Source organism: Ischnura elegans, chromosome 1 (genome assembly GCF_921293095.1).
Source record: "Ischnura elegans chromosome 1, ioIscEleg1.1, whole genome shotgun sequence".
Classification (NCBI taxonomy): domain Eukaryota; kingdom Metazoa; phylum Arthropoda; class Insecta; order Odonata; family Coenagrionidae; genus Ischnura; species Ischnura elegans.
The window spans coordinates 56,228,100-56,245,343 of record NC_060246.1 but is presented as its reverse complement, the minus strand read 5'-3'; the positions used below and the strand labels follow the sequence as shown (position 1 = coordinate 56,245,343).

At 40.3% G+C, this 17,244-nt stretch overlaps 1 protein-coding gene across 1 annotated transcript in view; it reads left to right on the top strand.

Moving 5' to 3' along the window:
* LOC124160947 overlaps window positions 1-15,588 on the top strand; it is a 141,495-nt gene extending 125,907 nt beyond the window's left edge. The window contains exon 2 of the mRNA XM_046537088.1: window positions 13,132-15,588. Within this exon, the coding sequence (XP_046393044.1) occupies window positions 13,132-14,434 (1,303 nt within the window). The 3' untranslated portion in view covers window positions 14,435-15,588. The remainder of the gene's footprint in view (window positions 1-13,131) is intronic.
* The last annotated feature ends 1,656 nt before the right edge of the window (window positions 15,589-17,244 follow it).

Sequence of the window (17,244 nt, the reverse complement as noted above, 5' to 3'; positions counted from 1 at the left end):
CCTCAAGCTTCCGTATTTCAGTTATCTCTGTTTGATCTCCGGCAGCCACACAGACCCTCTTGCCTCGTTCCGATCCGCCCGTCTCCGATCTCTGTGATTACGTTCGGAGGCTTTGTTTGGCCGCCAATAATTTTTACACCTCCGTTGCTATAGAAAATCCCATTAATCCGCAGGCCTTTCATCCATGTAATGACTCTTTATATATTTCTTCTAATAGTAGCGTTTGGGAAAAATTGGTAATATTGCGATCGATTGAAGCTTGACTCCTGAAGACAAAAATTTCGTCGTCAAAGATATTTTGTGAGTATAATTTGGAAAATTGTACTGAAACACTTCCGTTCAAAGAATAGTGTGAACTAATTTGATTAAAAATTTGAGTACGCTGTGAGTAAAAATTCAAATATCACGTAATGATTAATCACGGGAAGTTAAAATACGAGAATTTTAGCTAATTGTGAGTTCGAGCATCTTGGCATGCTGAAAGATAATTGTGAGTGCCGTCAAAAAATAATCTCATCTGTATTTAATGATTCGAAAATTCTCAAGCAATATTTAATTAAGATACCCGCTAAAATAAAACTCTTTTAATGCCATTTATAATCGACTGAAGCAAAATTATTAATTTCCTCCCTTTTTTATAAATTTCAATACGAATTTTCTCCTCAGACGTAACAATTATCCTCTTATGGAGTAATGTTTTTACGTGTTTTTGTAATGCTGTAAAGTGATGTAAAATTAGTAATTCGTAATTATTCCTGTATGGGCTTGGGTAAATAGAAGGAATAGTGATAATTTAGAAGTTGGAATACTGAAACGTGTGTCACTTCTATCGGAATTTTGCTGAAGATTTAATAAGATTTTCATGTGCTGTGAAGGAATTACAAAACTTTAATTCGTTTAGGTAATAATGTATATGATGGCTAGGTATGGATAAAATTTACTGATGGATAGATTAAAAAATATTTTTGGTCTGCATTTTTTTCAAGTAATTCAATCGAATTCCTGAGACAAAGTTCAGAGTTTGAATGTGCAAATTTCTATGTGCTCTGAATGGAATGAACTTCGTTCTCCTACACGTCCCTTGGGCCGCTCATTCCCGAAATGAGTGGTGCAGTCCCCTCCTATTAGCATTCCCAATTCGTTCCGCACATCAACCTGTGCCGATTCCAGCCTCCGACTCCCAAACCAACTCCTCCCCCATCTGACCCCCTCGCTCACCTGCTCTCCGAAATAATCTCCGCCGCCCCTTCGACGTCAAAACAACGACGCGAATACCGTTTCACGTGGCATTGAGAGGACGCTTCCTCAAGGATACCATGAAGTTAACATTCTCTGTTTGGCTGAAATCAATCCGAAATAATGCGTAATTTCCACAAAAAAAATCATTCACCTTGACCGGGATTCGAACCCGTATCCTTCGATATCCATATGCCATTTGCCAGAAGCTACCGAGGACATCTGGAAATATGGGAAAGTTCCGGAAAAAAATTGGGAGATTCAGTTCGAATCCCGGTAAAGGCAAATTATATTTCTCTGTGAAATTTTTACACATTTTTTGCGTTGAGGGTGACTCTGTATAATTGTCAGCGTGACTGATCCGGGTATACTTAAATTCGTAAGTCAGAATCCAGAACCATCCAAGAATCCATTTCCGCCAAAGTACCGTAATCAGTTTGATGGCCGCTTCGAAGTTGTACTCTCGATGGAAATTTATACTCAAAACGTTCCAAACTAGGTATATTTCACTAAAACCACACAATAATGTATATAACTGATGAATTACTCTCGGAAAATTCTTGAGTGCATTTTTTTCTCTAAAATGAATACTTTGTGCAGTACATTTAATATTCCAGTTGTCACAGATGGCCTTATAAACTTGAATGAACGGCGCACTATGAAACAACCGAATACAGCTTTGTGATTTCAACTCACTCATGCTCTCAAATTACATTCATATTGGCAATTTTAGAGACTCTTGCAAGAAATGAAAAAATAACAGTTTTTTTAGAGTTTTGCAGGTATGAACTCCAAATTAGGGAAGTTCTCTGAAGTATTAGTGAGTACGCCACTTGATATCTGAAAATATAATTTTTAGTAAAATTAATAAAGCATTTAACATATGTTTTTGAAAATGGAGTGCAAAGAGATTTTAATTTATGTGCAGATAGCCCGTTTCTACATGAAATTCTCAACCAATGGTCATTGAATTTTAACTTGGATCTGGAATATCTCATGTTACCCTCCTTCAATCAAAAAAATGTAATATATATTTAATAGCTCCAGCGTATTGCTACGTCTTCTGAATATATCAGAAAGGCAAACATCACACGCAAGCAGCATTCCAACTCCCTCGATTCATATTCAAAACACCTTGATTTTTTTATGCTTCTTTGGATTCACAAAAACGCCTCAGTGTTTTTAGCGCGGAACATTCGGTAATCTCATTGGTGGGAGAGGATTAACAGATTCCATTGGCGACATGCGCAGTGAACAAAGAAGAGGAATGTGAATTAGTGAGTGTGCTAGACAACGCGGATTTAACCTGAACAACCCCTCGCCAGCACTCCTAGTTCTCTGCTCCCCTTCTCTTGTTTTTCTGCTTCTCCTTCCTTCTCATCGCCGCTTCTTCTTTTTCTTCCTTCATCTTCCCTCTCCTTTCGCCTCTTCCATTCTCACCTGGACATCCGCGAAACCACCGACTTCCACTCGCCAATTTTGGTGGCGTAATGATGGCTAAAAGTGGGAATCGCCTGCCCAAACAGGGATTTTCGATTTTTGTGCCCCTACCACTGAGGGAGGTCTGAGGGCGTGTCCCGAAGGGGGGAGTGGAAATGTAAGTGGGAGGTCGAGGCGCTTGATGCGGCGAGCATGACGTTGGAACGTGGTGATATAATGGAAGGTACAACTAGAGTGACTGTTTTGGGCTGAAAAAAAATAAATTAATCCGGAATTTCTTGGAAGCTCCGTGTTATTAATCTGGGACAGCATTCGAGTTGGAGGAGGAAGACGTGTTTGGAATGAGTTCTTGAAATAATGAGTGCCATAAAAAGTGGCTAATGGAGACTCCAGATGAGCCACTGCATGATGGGTTGTGTGACAGTGTGGTGGGAAAAGAGGATATTGGTGGGCCGAAAGAAACTGAAAGAAAAACTGTGGCCGACTGGATACTGGCTTCCGACTGCTCGTAGAAATTTGAAGTGTAGCCGTGGTGGAATAAGTTTTGTATTGCCAACAAAAGTTTCTCAGAACCAGGCATGGAAATAAATATGTATACTAATAAATCCTTTCCTCAACATCCACGTTGAGCATGGTTGGTCCACAATTTAGCTGATTTAAATCGTTATCTAATGATTTAGTCATTAAAATATGATTTTGATTCGAGACTTCAATGACAGATATATTTTTCTATCGTTTTAGATGTTTAATGGCTATTTATTGTGGTTGGTCTATTCCAGAGTGTGTTAAGCATCAATCTTAATTAAGTATTTTCAGCCTACAAAGAGGTTTATCGGAATGAAGGTTTTACTTTTGCCCAACTCGCTACGTGCTTGAAAATTCTTGATCCTGGTCTCTTGGGCAAGTTCAATGTAAATGTTAACGGGGCGAAAAGGTGTTAAGATTTTAGTGTCAAAAAAAAGTTAATCGAGTTTCACTCATCCTTCTTCGATCTCCAAACGATTCACCCCTTTCCGACCGGTTCATCTCTTTCTCAAAGGGTAGAATTACCTCGACTTCGATCGCCTCCCCAAATAACCGACCAGTCATTCATGGAAGAGGATAGAGATGAGACTTATTCCCATTTGTGGAGGCACGTTCATTTCTCACAACGGCCTCTAGACTTCCGGTTGCGAACCTCTCACTTCGTCTGTAGACCTTTTGTCCCAAATATGGAGAAACTATTTTGTTTTTCTCACACAGCAGTGGACGTGAGGGGGGTCTTCGGATTGTCTCTGGAAGGATGGGTGCCCCAAGCTCTTTTCATTGCGAGGCCGAGCAAGGAAAAAAAAGAATGACTTCGCATTTTCTCTTGGGAGCACTGATAGATTATTCTACCGTTTTCGCGCCACAATAAACCTTGCTGGAGGTGATGCGGCGCAACACTAGCGTGAAATTTGCGCTGAATTTGATCGCATTTTCACAGTTAATGTAGGCGGCGGAGTGGATTCCGAGGGACAGCGTCTCCTCTAGTTTCAGTTGGTCTTCGCGGTCATGGAGTTTATATTGCTACCGGAGGCCCCCGCTAGTCTTCACTCTCGCGACTCCATAGATTCCCGCCGGTTGAGGTAAATAGTGGTTCTCCAGTCGCTAGGATACTTGTCAATATACGCATTAGCCCGCGAGAGATAAGCTACGCGCGAGTTTAATCGTTTATTGCTAAAAAATTAAGCTCATGTCAGCTATCTAAAAGATTGTTTTTATTAAAATTAGGCTTGTATATAGTTGACATGAGCTTAATTTTTGAGCAATAAACGATTACATTCGCCGAGCAGCGTGTCTCTTGCGGCCTAATACGTATATTGACAAGTATCCTAGCAACTGGAACGCCACTATTTACGGCAAACGGCGGGAATCAATGGAATCGCGGAGTGGGGAATCCTGCAAACAATATTTATGATCGCGATCAACTTACCACTGATTCATTTGTCATTAAGAGTTCACCTACTTCCTAGATATACATTACGGAAATTTCCGTGTCTATAACTTTATCTCTAACTAAAAGACTTGGAAGTACTGTACTTCATTATTTTTCAAAGGAGAACTCCAGGAATAGTCGTTTGTTCATGTGATTTTGGTGGTTTCAGCTGCAAGTAACTTCTTACAATTTTTTCCATTTCGTTCATTTTCGGGAAGGTTAGGTTTATTACATGCATCTCATTAATGTTATCCTCCAATAAATTATACCGTAATCAAGATTCAGATTATATTTCACTCCTACCATCTATTAAATACTAATCAATTATGTAACTAAATTCAATAAACTTTTCACAAAAATTCAATCTGGTTAAAAGTTACGTATGCCTCATATTGAACTCGGAACCTACTTGACAACTCATGAAAACATAAAATGATTTTTGGAGTAAAGTAAACAGTAATAAAGCCTTTTTTGATGTGTGAAAACAAAATAATCTTTAATTTTTATAATATCTTTTAATCAATAGTTGATTATTTCTAGCAATCCACGTTATGAATGAGCTACAATTAGGAAATTTAGCATCATAGACACGTATGTGCCGAGTTTTCTTTATCATCATCAACTATGGGACTAAAGGAGGTATTGTATTTTATTATGTTTCAAAGGAAAACCCCAATTAGAGTCGTTTATTCGAGTGATTCTGACCAATACAGTCGTAAGTAGCTGCTAAAAATATCTTTTCATTTATTTCATTTCAGATACGTACACGCCGATAATTCCTTATGACTTCCTGTTTTTGTTTTCGAGTCCAATCTTACGAATGCAATGAGCGTTTCTTTTCTTCCCTCTCTTCATACCACTGCCCGTCGAATCCTCAATTATTCCATTGCCGTGGAGATTTTGCACATCCTCCTCACGGGGACCGACCATCGCGCTGCGGAACACGAGTGTCCTTCCGCTTGCTAATTCTCCCTCTTCCCTCCTGCGTCTCGTGCTCTTCTTGGCCACCCTCATCTCCTCCCTCAGTCCCCGCACTCCACTCTCCTAATTACCATACGCGAAACGAGCCGTCTCCCCAGCCGAGACTTCCTCCTCCCTACACCCCTTATTGCACTCCACATGATTGCCTCCTTCCTCGTCCACTCTCGACCCCTCTCGCTTGCTTGTCGCATGCCCATACCTTTCCTCCCTTACCCTCACAAACTACCCTCGTGCGTCTCCATAGCACCCAATCCTCGCAGTAGTAGTAGTACGCCCGCGTGCGGAAGAGTGCGTTCGCTTGTGCCTCCGGGATGTGCGTCGATCGCTTTGGCCAATAGGGTCGTATGGTAAGGTATTTGGAGGAGGAGAGTGGTAGCTGAGGTCATTTGCGAAATCAAGAATGAGTAAGGGTGGAGATAAATCTGACGCCGGAGTTAGCCTTTAAAGGACGGCTTTAAATCCCAAATGTATCTCTGCATGGCCGGGCATTGAAATAGCATAGGTTCAAAATATAAGCAGCTCTACAGTAAACTCTCGAGCGATGAAACTCATTATAAGCTGATTTTAAACGAAGTGTGTCTCAGTATAGAATAAAGTAAAATAACTTAGTTTTATTCCACACTTTATTTTAAATAGCACGACCCGGCTTTCAGCATTAGATGCTGAAACCCGGGCGATTACCATAGTGTTTCCAATGCTATCACCTGATGATAGCATTAGATGCTGAAACCCGGGCGATTACCATAGTGTTTCCAATGCTATCACCTGATGATAGCATTAGATGCTGAAACCGTCGTGCTATTTAAAATAAAGTGTGGAATAAAACAAAGTTATTTTATTTTATTCTATAATGAAGCAATTCCACAAAATCACAAAATAATGCCTGAGACCGTGTCTTATATTAAAATGTGTCTCAGTGGTCCCCAAAGGGTCCGCAAGGCCATAAACGAAAACTTTAGGTGGTCCCTTTTGGGACTGCCAGGAAGATTAAGGTTTAAGAAAGGCGCCATGGGGTCCAAAACTCAACGTTCCATGCTGCAAACGGAGTGCTGTGCTTGAAGTGCCCTCCTCAAAGCACGTTGCCAACGATACAGAAAAATATCTCAACCACTGCCGTGATCCGGACGCCCAGAGAGGAAAGCCAACACTCTAGCCACCAGACCAATCCGTTCCTCTTTGGCCAATAAGTCTACCTTCGTCAGTAACATTAGATTTTTGGTCCCAATAAGACAAAATGGGAAATAATTGGAAATATGCGAGTAGTACCTCTTGATCTCGGGTTAAGAATCATGTCGAGTGCGGCAATTCCTGAACTAGGCAATACAGCAATGCATTCTCCAACAAATTCTCATTTTTCCGATCCTCTTGTGAATTTTCTATTGGGAATGCTTAGCTTGATCTAAAAAGGAAAAGATAATGAGGAACGTTGATGATAACTGAGCCACAATTAGGAGAGGAGTGAAAATAAATGTGTCAGTAAACAGTCCCATAAGCACATTGAAATTAATTTACCCCTATTAATATGTCAATTTAATTAATGTATGTATCCAAACTTCCCATAAGAGCCCTCACCAAAGGCATTTATACATTTATAATAAATATTATACACGTAAATAAATCATGCAATATTTGATATTTACACGCCACCGGGTCGGAAGACGGTGGGCGGCGACGGCTGACGAAAAGGTATTCGGCGCCCACGTTGATTACTATAGTGTTTCACTGCTAAATAAACAAAAAAACAAAAGCTGAAACTCAGAGGCTATGACATTAGGACGACTTCTTGACTTTAAGAACGATATTATTACGTGAGTTTCATGATATCGCTACCTGTCGGCAGATTTCTGAATTAACTGGCCTCGACAGCTCTGTCACCGAAACTATTCAACTCGACTCGAATTTTTGAGTACTCGCACATCCCTAGTAAATAAGTTTTCAGGCATTCACTTGAGGAAATGTGTGACTGTTTCTATCACAAAAAGGACTGGCAAATTTCCACGTTTCACTTTATTCCACCGACCCAGTTTTGAGTTTATTATGCTTAAGCCTTTTCTTGTATTTTTTTATTTTATTCTCAAACCACCGGATACAGCTCTTATTGGCCAATTTACACCGGGGTGTTCAACAAATGTAACGAGTAAACGGTCACAAACGACCATGCCCTGGACCGGTGAAACCTACCCAGGCGGGACTCGAACCCGCGACCTCTTGTTTGGCAGGCGAGAACGTTACCCCGCCGCCACCGAGGCCGGCAAATAATATTATGTATGTATGTATGACATTGTGCCCAGGAAAAAAAATTACTCCTTGGTTGCCAAGCGTTTCGTATCACCATCATCACTACTTGAAAATTTGCTGCGTAGAGTTTAGTTGAATTCTCGAGCGATCCTTATGGAAAAACCTTTCTGCGCTTTGCCGGATTTTTTTATTACTTCCAAAAACTAGCCGTAGGTGAATTTTGCACAGCATCCACTAAGGTACAGGAAGTGTGACATTGTGCTAAAGAAAAAAAAATTGTCAACACCTCGAGTGGAGCAAAAGCCTCCTGACCTCGCGTCGAGCGATTTTGCCTATAATTCCGCTTTCGCCAACTTGTGGACTATCATAAAAAAATATCTTAAACTGGCGCATTAAAATTCACTCTATCGACCCAAGTTTAAGCAAGCTGTCAGCCTGTGTACATGTCAAATGGCTCACGCCCGCATTGATAGGTGCACACTATTATGAGTGCATTTGACTCAATTGAAGAAAAAATTTATAATGAAGCGATAAGGCTATGCGGGTTGACTCACTATTAAAAATTAATTAAGCCATCTCATCCACTCTATATGGCCTCCAAAATACCTCACTTGAGTATCACGGCTGAAATGCATAGATTCCTACCTCGATGTTTGTAAATATTATTGTAGTTATAAATCTGGAAAAAGCCTGCGTGAAAAAAGTAGTATGAAATTATCTAACATATTTAAAGATATGTTGGGGTATTTTCCGTTCAAAATACTTCCTCAGGTTATCACAAAATTACTGGAAACACCTTTTTTGATGCATCTCTTGTTCTGCGAATAAATTTCTTTTAACTCCGTTGATTTCTGAATTTAGTTTTCTTAATATTATCATGCTAAAAATATGCATAACTTATCATCCGCTGTCTGCTAAAAACGGAGTATCGATATTTCAATTTTAGTAACGAATTAATTCCTCGTGAGATTGAAATGCAGTGTTAAAATCACTAGAACGAAATTCAATGCAGATGTGTTTTTAATGTAATTCAGGTGCTAACAGCATTACAGTCAATAAACTATGACTTTCTCCCAAAGATTCGAATATCCAATTATCACGTCAGGCTCATTATTTGATGTGCAGTGATGAATTTTTCTGCTTCATCAATTTGAAGAAAACAAAATCTAAAATTTACAATTCTACTTTAGTTGTTTCATGAAGCATTTTAATCACAAACCGAAGCAAATTTTCCAATGAGGAATCATTCATCGGGAAATCTATCTGGGGTAATTTATGAATTTGAATCGTGACCGATTTCAAAAGCTGCCGAATGCTCTCGGCTTCGTGTTTTCCATCTGAATTAGTGGATGCGTGGGATGACTGATGCGCTGGAAATTTTCCAAACTTATTTTCATCAGTGAAAGCCGATTAAAATTTGCTGCGCACTGGTATTGATGACTAGAAAACCTTAATTTTTAATTTTGTTCCTCTTTAGCGTCACATAGTAATGGGACCAGAAAAAGGCCATTTTTTTCTTTTTAATTGACGTATATGTTATCCACGTGACGATGCTTACTGCAAAAGATGCTTAAAAATAATACATAACCTATCGTAAATTTGCTTGGTTTGAAACCTTAGCTTTATATAACAGTGTTGGTTTTTCGACCACCCCATTTCTTCTTCCAATTATTTATCAGATCTAGTATAAACCTAGCTATCATATGTCATTTATAATGTGATTTTTCACCAAGCAAGGACGTCAAATAATTTATTCTTTGCTTCAACTATGATCAGTACCTCATTTGTCTTTTGACATAAATAATTCCCTCTGAAATCATCCGCGGGTTACTGGGAATAAAAATGTTTCCCTTCCGGGATCGGCAACGTTTCTGTCCGGAATATTTCATTAGTAGACGCGGAGTACAGCTCGAGAGCATAAATATATCACTTTGGACTTGCACTCTGTTCTGATACTTTTGTTGAAATTTTAGGAAGTCTTATTTTGCTGACAAAAAGTCTCATTAAGTTTTTCTTCGTTGAAGACCTTAAATTACTCAAGTGAGTTATAGCGAGACTTGGAATAATTTTCCACTGATAGTAATTTGTTCTTAAAAATGAAATCGTAGCGATTGAAGACACTCATCCTCTATGGACAGACAGATGGTGTTTAAATAACGAATTTTTTAAAGTAAGAAAGGCAAATTAGAGCTTCCCTTTTAACCCAAAGAATGATGGAACTTATAACTTTCTAAATCATTTCCACTTATTTGTAGAATTTAATTGTCTTAATTTTTACGAGAAGGATATTTTTTTATTTGAAATTCATTATTTCATTTCACGAAGATAGCGAGATATTAATATTAAATAAATTCTTTTCTTGGTAAAAATTTTAAAATTCAATATAAGTTATCGCTTAATATGATCTTTACGTAAGATTCGCGTCCGCAAGGATCCCATCGGAGCTCAGTTGGCGTGACTAAAATTTCTGAATCCATTTCCCGTTTCTCACCTTCCGTCATCTTAATCAAACAATCTTAATTATTAGGAGAGAGATGATAACGGTTTCAGCTTTTTATCCAAATGTTTTGGCTGCTGCTTCCGTGCTGATTTAGCGTGTCTACCATTAGGTCACGAGTTTTTGCCGATGTTTTGAGGTGATTAACCATTCGCTTAAAACTGTGCCTGCTCCTCATAGTTTGAATTTTTTTCAGTTTTCCTAGAAAAAAATATGAAATTAGGGCTAAGCTAAAACAGCCTCCTTAGTCTTTATCATAGTTCCAATTCATTATTAGAAACCTCTTTCGATTACCGTTTATTTGAAGTTTTTTTAAGAATCATATAACATACAATGAAAATATTGGATAACTGTATTTTTATATTTAAACTAGAGGCTAATGCGTCAAACATATAAGATGATAAATTTTAAAGTTGATGTTTTTTGGACAACTTACAAAAATAGCTCGTTACAAAGCCTCTCTTCTCCAATAAGTAACTAATAACACAAAACAGCTATAATTGAGTATTTTTGGCCCTCTTCCTAATTAATTTTGTGTAATTAATATATATTTTATGTTATTCTATATTAGTAACTAAATAATGTATATAATATACCTGTATATTATATGAATATTATTAAACATAATATATATATGCAGTATAATTTACCTAGCATTTAGTGAGATATTTATCACCAGCATTTTTCATTTTCCAACTGCATAAAATAGTGATTAGTTAATTACTAAGAGTTTATTACGTAAGCTCCGATTCTTCGAAAATTTCTCAAAACCTTTGTGAAGATATCTGTGAACTACCTTCGGATCAGGAACTCGAACGGTGCCCATTCACGTTTTGATCACCAACTCGGCCATCATCCTCAGGGCTTATTATGCACTATCAGCCCTGGAGACGATTTCCGAGTCGATCGTCTAATACCTGACGCGGTGGCAGCCACGAAAGCTTATCATACCGTCCATTCCATTCTTTTCATGCCGCCCATATCCTAGTCTCACAATCTTATCTATTATCTTTTTGCTCTTCTCGGTCCAATTCTCTATTCCTTGGACAGAGATCCTTACCAGCCTGACGTTACACATCTTGCAATTCGCGAGAGTGAATCATGGATTATTTGAAGAATCCCGGGAGTTCTACTTCCTCAATTACTACAAAATGAGGTTTATTCAAGTTGCGGTTCTTCCCTTGCGAGCAGTTAGAAAGCACTGTGGCATGAACATTCGAACTTCAGTGTTTCACTCGGTTTAACTCGCGGAAGTAAATCCTTCGAGCGTGCACAATTCGAAATTAGGCTCCTATTAAGTAAGCGGAGTGAGGGGGGAATGATAGTGGTGTTAATTCTTTTTGCCCGGGATCTTACACCTTAGGCTCTGGTGGTTTCGTTTTGACCTCTTTTATAATTTTTTTCGTTCAGCACTCTTACCGCGGGCGCAAATTAACGGTATCGCTGTGAAGAATGGGAAAGGTATGCTTGTGCATCTCGAGAACCATTCATTAACCCGATGTTATTTTTCGTTCCAACATCGGTGGTCGGAATCCCTTGCACCCAAGGCAAACAAATGCCCCCGCTAGGGACGGCGCTGGAGGGGCGTTGGAGGTCAGTGGGCAGGGAACTCGTGTGATGACGGGCGGGGCTCCGAGGCTTGCTTGGCTTCCTCTTAATGATCGGCCCTAATGTGAGTGTCCTGCCACGCTAAGATCCTCGCATATGAGTGAGTCAAATCTGCCCAATTCCGTATCACCTCATACATCATGTTGAGAGGAAGTGAAGTTAGGATAACGATTTGTCTCTCGAAGACCTTAGGCTTGTAGTAACCAGAAGGGAAATAGCGGCATAAATTAAGAGGCCATTAATTAATTATCTTCACATAAAAGGTGATACATCTGAGTGGGGAAATTGTTAATCTGTCCAATTTTCTATGCAGTTTCAGCTTATGTCCATGCTATTCAATAAGCTGTTATGATGGATTATTTATACTAATCTTTTCAATGATGTCTGTTTTTTTGCTTGGTGTAATGAATTATCAACTCCAGCGGTTGAGCATCCGTACCATATATTTTCGTGCTGGAAAATGAAGTGTATTACTTGTTGCCATTTTGAAATATATATTTTCTCCATGTAATTAATTTGATGCATTTTAATGATTTAAGCTTTCGTAAGTGGAGGCAGCAACAGAATATTCATTCGAAAAATTCCGTGCCCATTTTATTGATCATGTGAATGGGGCCAAGAGTGCTATTCATCTAGGCCTATTTTATATACCTTGTAATGAAACCCCATACATTTTCAGGACTAGGAGGTAGGAAAAAGGATAAATAATTCATCTACATCTACATAACACCCCGCAAGCTGGCTAAAATGTATTCCAGCATCAAACAGCACATCAAATAAAGCACATTTTAAAAGCATAAAATATAGTAACTGTTGATAAGTTGTGTATTCGTAGTTCTCCCATGCTTAATCGATATCTGTTAAATAATAATTCATGGAAATTAGAATAAATAGCTAAAAGATGAGTTAATGTAAAATCCTCTCTTACTGTCTACTCGTAATTATTTCTTCAATTTTCGTTTGAACAGTTAGTATTATTCTACATATTTGGACGCCAAAACTGCATAATTTTAAATACATGGATTATGACTGAGTAACTGCATAAATGATCGCGAAACTTGAGGGTCCAAATTCAAAATTGATTATTACGTTATTGATCAAGGTGTAAATTATCCGTGATACGCTGCCCGAATAAGTTTTTAATAATTTTTCGTTTTCTTTTCTTATTTTCCAGATTCCCGAGGATGGCAATCTCGCTGATTCTCTTGGCATTCGCCCTGGCGGCCGCCGATGCCGCCGCCCTGCCCAAGGAGTCCCCGGCCAAAGGCATCGCCGCCGCCACCCTGCCGACTCCCCCGGCGTCCGTAACCGCGACGCCCGCCAAGGAAACATCCACGATCGCCGCCGTCCTCTCCGTCACATCCCACGCTCCCCCCCTGGTGCAGGGCCGGAAGAGCCTCAAGCAGAGGAAGCCGACCGGGAAGAAGAAGTCCCCCAACCACGCCCTGCTCACCAAGTTCGGACTGTCCCGCTGGGAGGGCGAGGACGCCCGCATGGGCGCTGCCTACACCTCCGAGTCTTGGAGGGACTCCGCGGCGACCGACGAGGACCACTCCGGGAGCGGATACCCCCGCATCCCCGTGAAGGTGAAGAAGGGAGGCGGCGGAAAGAGGAGGAGCAGCGACGAGGGGGAGTCGGACATGTACTACGTCCGTCTACCACCCATTCACCAGTACTACTCCCCGTTCCTTCACGGACACCCGGAGGCTGAAGATGAGACCAGTGCAAGGTACGGAGCCACCATCCGCAAGCACCACCACCACCATCACCGGCAGGAGGAGAACGAGGCAATATCCGCCCGAACCAACGACGACGGACCCTCGCAGATCATCAACATCCGACCCCTTCCGTACGACCACGACGCCTCCGCAACGACCCACCACCGACACCACACCGTCCGAAGGCTTCCCCTCAGCTTCCAGACCAACGGCAAGCCAGGCCCTGTGTATCATTGGAATCTTCCGATCCTTAGGGGTGAGGATGAGGGCAAGAGGGGCTGGAAGAAGGTGTATGGGACCAAGTCGGGGGCGACACAGTCCGCGCATGCAATCGCGCACAAATCACATCCGAAAAGCAAGCCCACAGGCGAGTCTCCAACGGCTCCTTCACCGACAGCAACCTCTTCTACGTCCACGACAGCGTTTCCCTTGATCGAGAGCGACGTGTTCCACGTGGTGAAGACCGTGAGGGGTAGGGTTCACCCCATGGCGGTTCCCCCGCTGAGGCCAAGGGTACCAGGAAGCCACCACAGGAAACCATACCACAGAAAACCCCTTTCATCGCACTCTGCGACGGCTTTCCCGGTCACGTCGTATTATTCCCGTAAGGGTACGAAGGGAGAGCCCTCACCGTCTGGTTCAAGGGACCTCGAGCATCACACAGCAGAGCAGAAGTCATTCTTCCAGGGCAACGGGAAACCTCATGGGTTTTATGTAATCAACGGGAGCAAGAAGTACTATCACAGGCTCCTGCCTTGAGAGAACTGATCACGTTTGCTTCTCGGTGTAAAAAAAACTTTATTGTGAAACGACTGGGCGGCCCATGCGTTTATGTATTTCCAAAATTGTTTCGTAATCATTCACCTCACGATGGTTTTCCATCCGTTATTAGAAATTTAGAGGACGATACCGCAGGAAAAAGTTTTTGTGACTTCTTTTTTAACACCAGCCATACGTCCTAAGTGAATATTTTTCGATCAATTTAGTACTTATAAAGGTACCAATTTCCGATTCGATAAATGGAATTCAGGGTATGGTGCGAGTGTTTGTAATGGTATAGTGGGGGGTCCACGCGAGAATCTGAGAGCCTGTGAGAATAAAATTCACGCCTTTGATGTGCTCACAGGCAGTAGACGAGAGTTTTTAAAGGAAGTGGCGCATTGTAAATTGTCTCCAGCCCAAATTTTGCTATATTCCCAGTTTCATGACCATTTATCAGAAGCTGTAGATCTTCAATTGTCCCTCCACACGGTGTAATGTGTTTGTTATTTTGCAATCATTGGTGTGTGGGTCCATGTGCTTTTTCGCATGTAACTCCCTGTATATCTGAGTTGGGCCCCTCCCTCAAAAGAACTCCAGAGCCCTACATGAAGAGAAACTGCCGAAAGGGTGAGAATGGAGATCTTGATTTCTTGTGGACAATCAATCAGAAGGCGTGATCAGTCAATTTTGCGGAAAAGATTGCAAATTGATGACTGTAAAATGTCAGTGCAAATTATATCGCCATCTTCTCCTGCGATCCTCTTCAAAATGTCATCAATCAAAGACGATTTAATGAAATAGTCATTATGATTATATGAGAATTTTCCTGCATCAAAAAGTTTTCTATTTTAGCGAGTGTTATCAGGAGTAGAGAGAGAAAAGAGGTATTTGATTTAAAGAGTAAAACGCTTAAAATAAAATAGAGAAGTGTGCTACTTCGCTAAATTGTGTCTAGTATGTAAAGATTGTTGTATTAAAAGAGATATCCGGAATAATTTTTACCTTTAACTCTTGTTAATTTTATACGAAATTTCTTATCATAATTTGAAGAGAACGGAATGTGCTTGTAAATCAAAGTTTTGATACATTTGCCTAAAAATGTCTTTTGTACGCATAACACTACATTTATATAAATAAATAATTTAACATAATTTTTCCGAGTATTATTTAATGGTTTTGCATGCATCCTGTGAATATTTTGATGTAATGATTCATTTGTTGCTGAACATATTGTCAACGAATTATTTTTTCTGCAATAAAACTCTGGAAGTTGTTTCCAGCTCAAATAAAAGGTGCTTAAAATTTGATGTCATGGGTAAGAAATAGAATTTTTTTTGCAAATGGTAGCTTAAAAGACATGATTGCTCCGAAATATGATTGCACAACAGGACTTGAAAATTTACATCTTCATCGCGTGATATCTTTCTGTATAAAGTGACTCCCGAAGCCTATGCATTCCCCAGCACTGAGATTGCAGTGAAAGTGATGATTCATATACCATTTCACTCTGTCGACCGCATGCTTTAAAATTTAATGCACATAATTACAAGAAAGTGATCATCTTGACATTCTCATCCCCATGTATTTTCTGCGGTTTGATAATACGCTAAAATACACAACTGTAGTTTGAAGCTATAAAATATCTGTTATTACGCCACGCACCATTTCATGGTTTGTTTACGTTGTGTAACTATCCCTTCGCTCTCTGGAACACGAAATCGATTTGACTATGCGGGTTCACGTGAGCTCCTATTCCCTCTGTGTCTGCGGCTCAGTCAAAATGTCATCGTCACTCCTCCTCTATTTTACTTGCCCCACCTTTATGTGAGCCGGGTCTATTCTTTCATGCTGCCATCTGCCGAACCTAGATTCATTATTCCTCGAAAGTAAGCCAGTTCATCGTTGCATTTGCTTAAGTGAGTGCTCAGGCGGTACGTGGTGGAGGACTTCGGCAGCTGGTGACTTCTTCCCTGACGATAGCCTGGTGTCTAGTAAGTATCTTGTTTTACTCTATATCCATTTGCAATCGCTTGGATAGTTCCAGCCCTGATGACTAAATTGCACGGATAGTCAATTGCTACGGTTTATAGAGTGTCAAAGCTACAGGTGTCATGTTTTGGATTTTAGGTTTCCACAGTGATTAGATGCACTATTACAATCCATTTTCGGGTGTACACCTGCGTGCTTAATATTTAAACTCGACGTTACGTTCCTTCTACTGGTTCGACGACGTTCCCAGTAGGAGGAACGAAACGTCGAAAGTTAAATATCAAACACGCAGACGTAAACCCGAAAATGGATTGTAATACTACAGGTGTTATTTTTTATGGATGAATTCGGAAGGATTTTTTTACTGGATGTAGGTATTGGTCTGAGAATTTTTTATTCGTCAACGCAATTACTTTGATGGTGGATATTTTCATTACGAGTACAGAGTTTTCTGTGAATACGTGAGACTAATTCGACTCGAAGAAAAACTATACTTCTCTCATGGTGAGCGCAAATGGCCAAGTGCTATAGTACTGGGGACGCTTCAATTATGGAATCGTTCAACATTACTTGGGCAGTGTCTCAGATTGTTTTTTGCTTTGAGTCGGTGCCCTGTGTCTGAGTAATCGTTTATCTTGTCAGGACGCATTTGCAGAGGAGTAAATCAAATGGGCATACCCCTTACGAAGGATTTGTAACGAATGTAGGTTTTGCATAGATTGCTCACCCAACAGAGGCAGTATTTCATGGGTCTGCAAATATTTAATGATCCATTCAGAAATCATTAAGTACCAATCACTATAACTCATCAAATATTT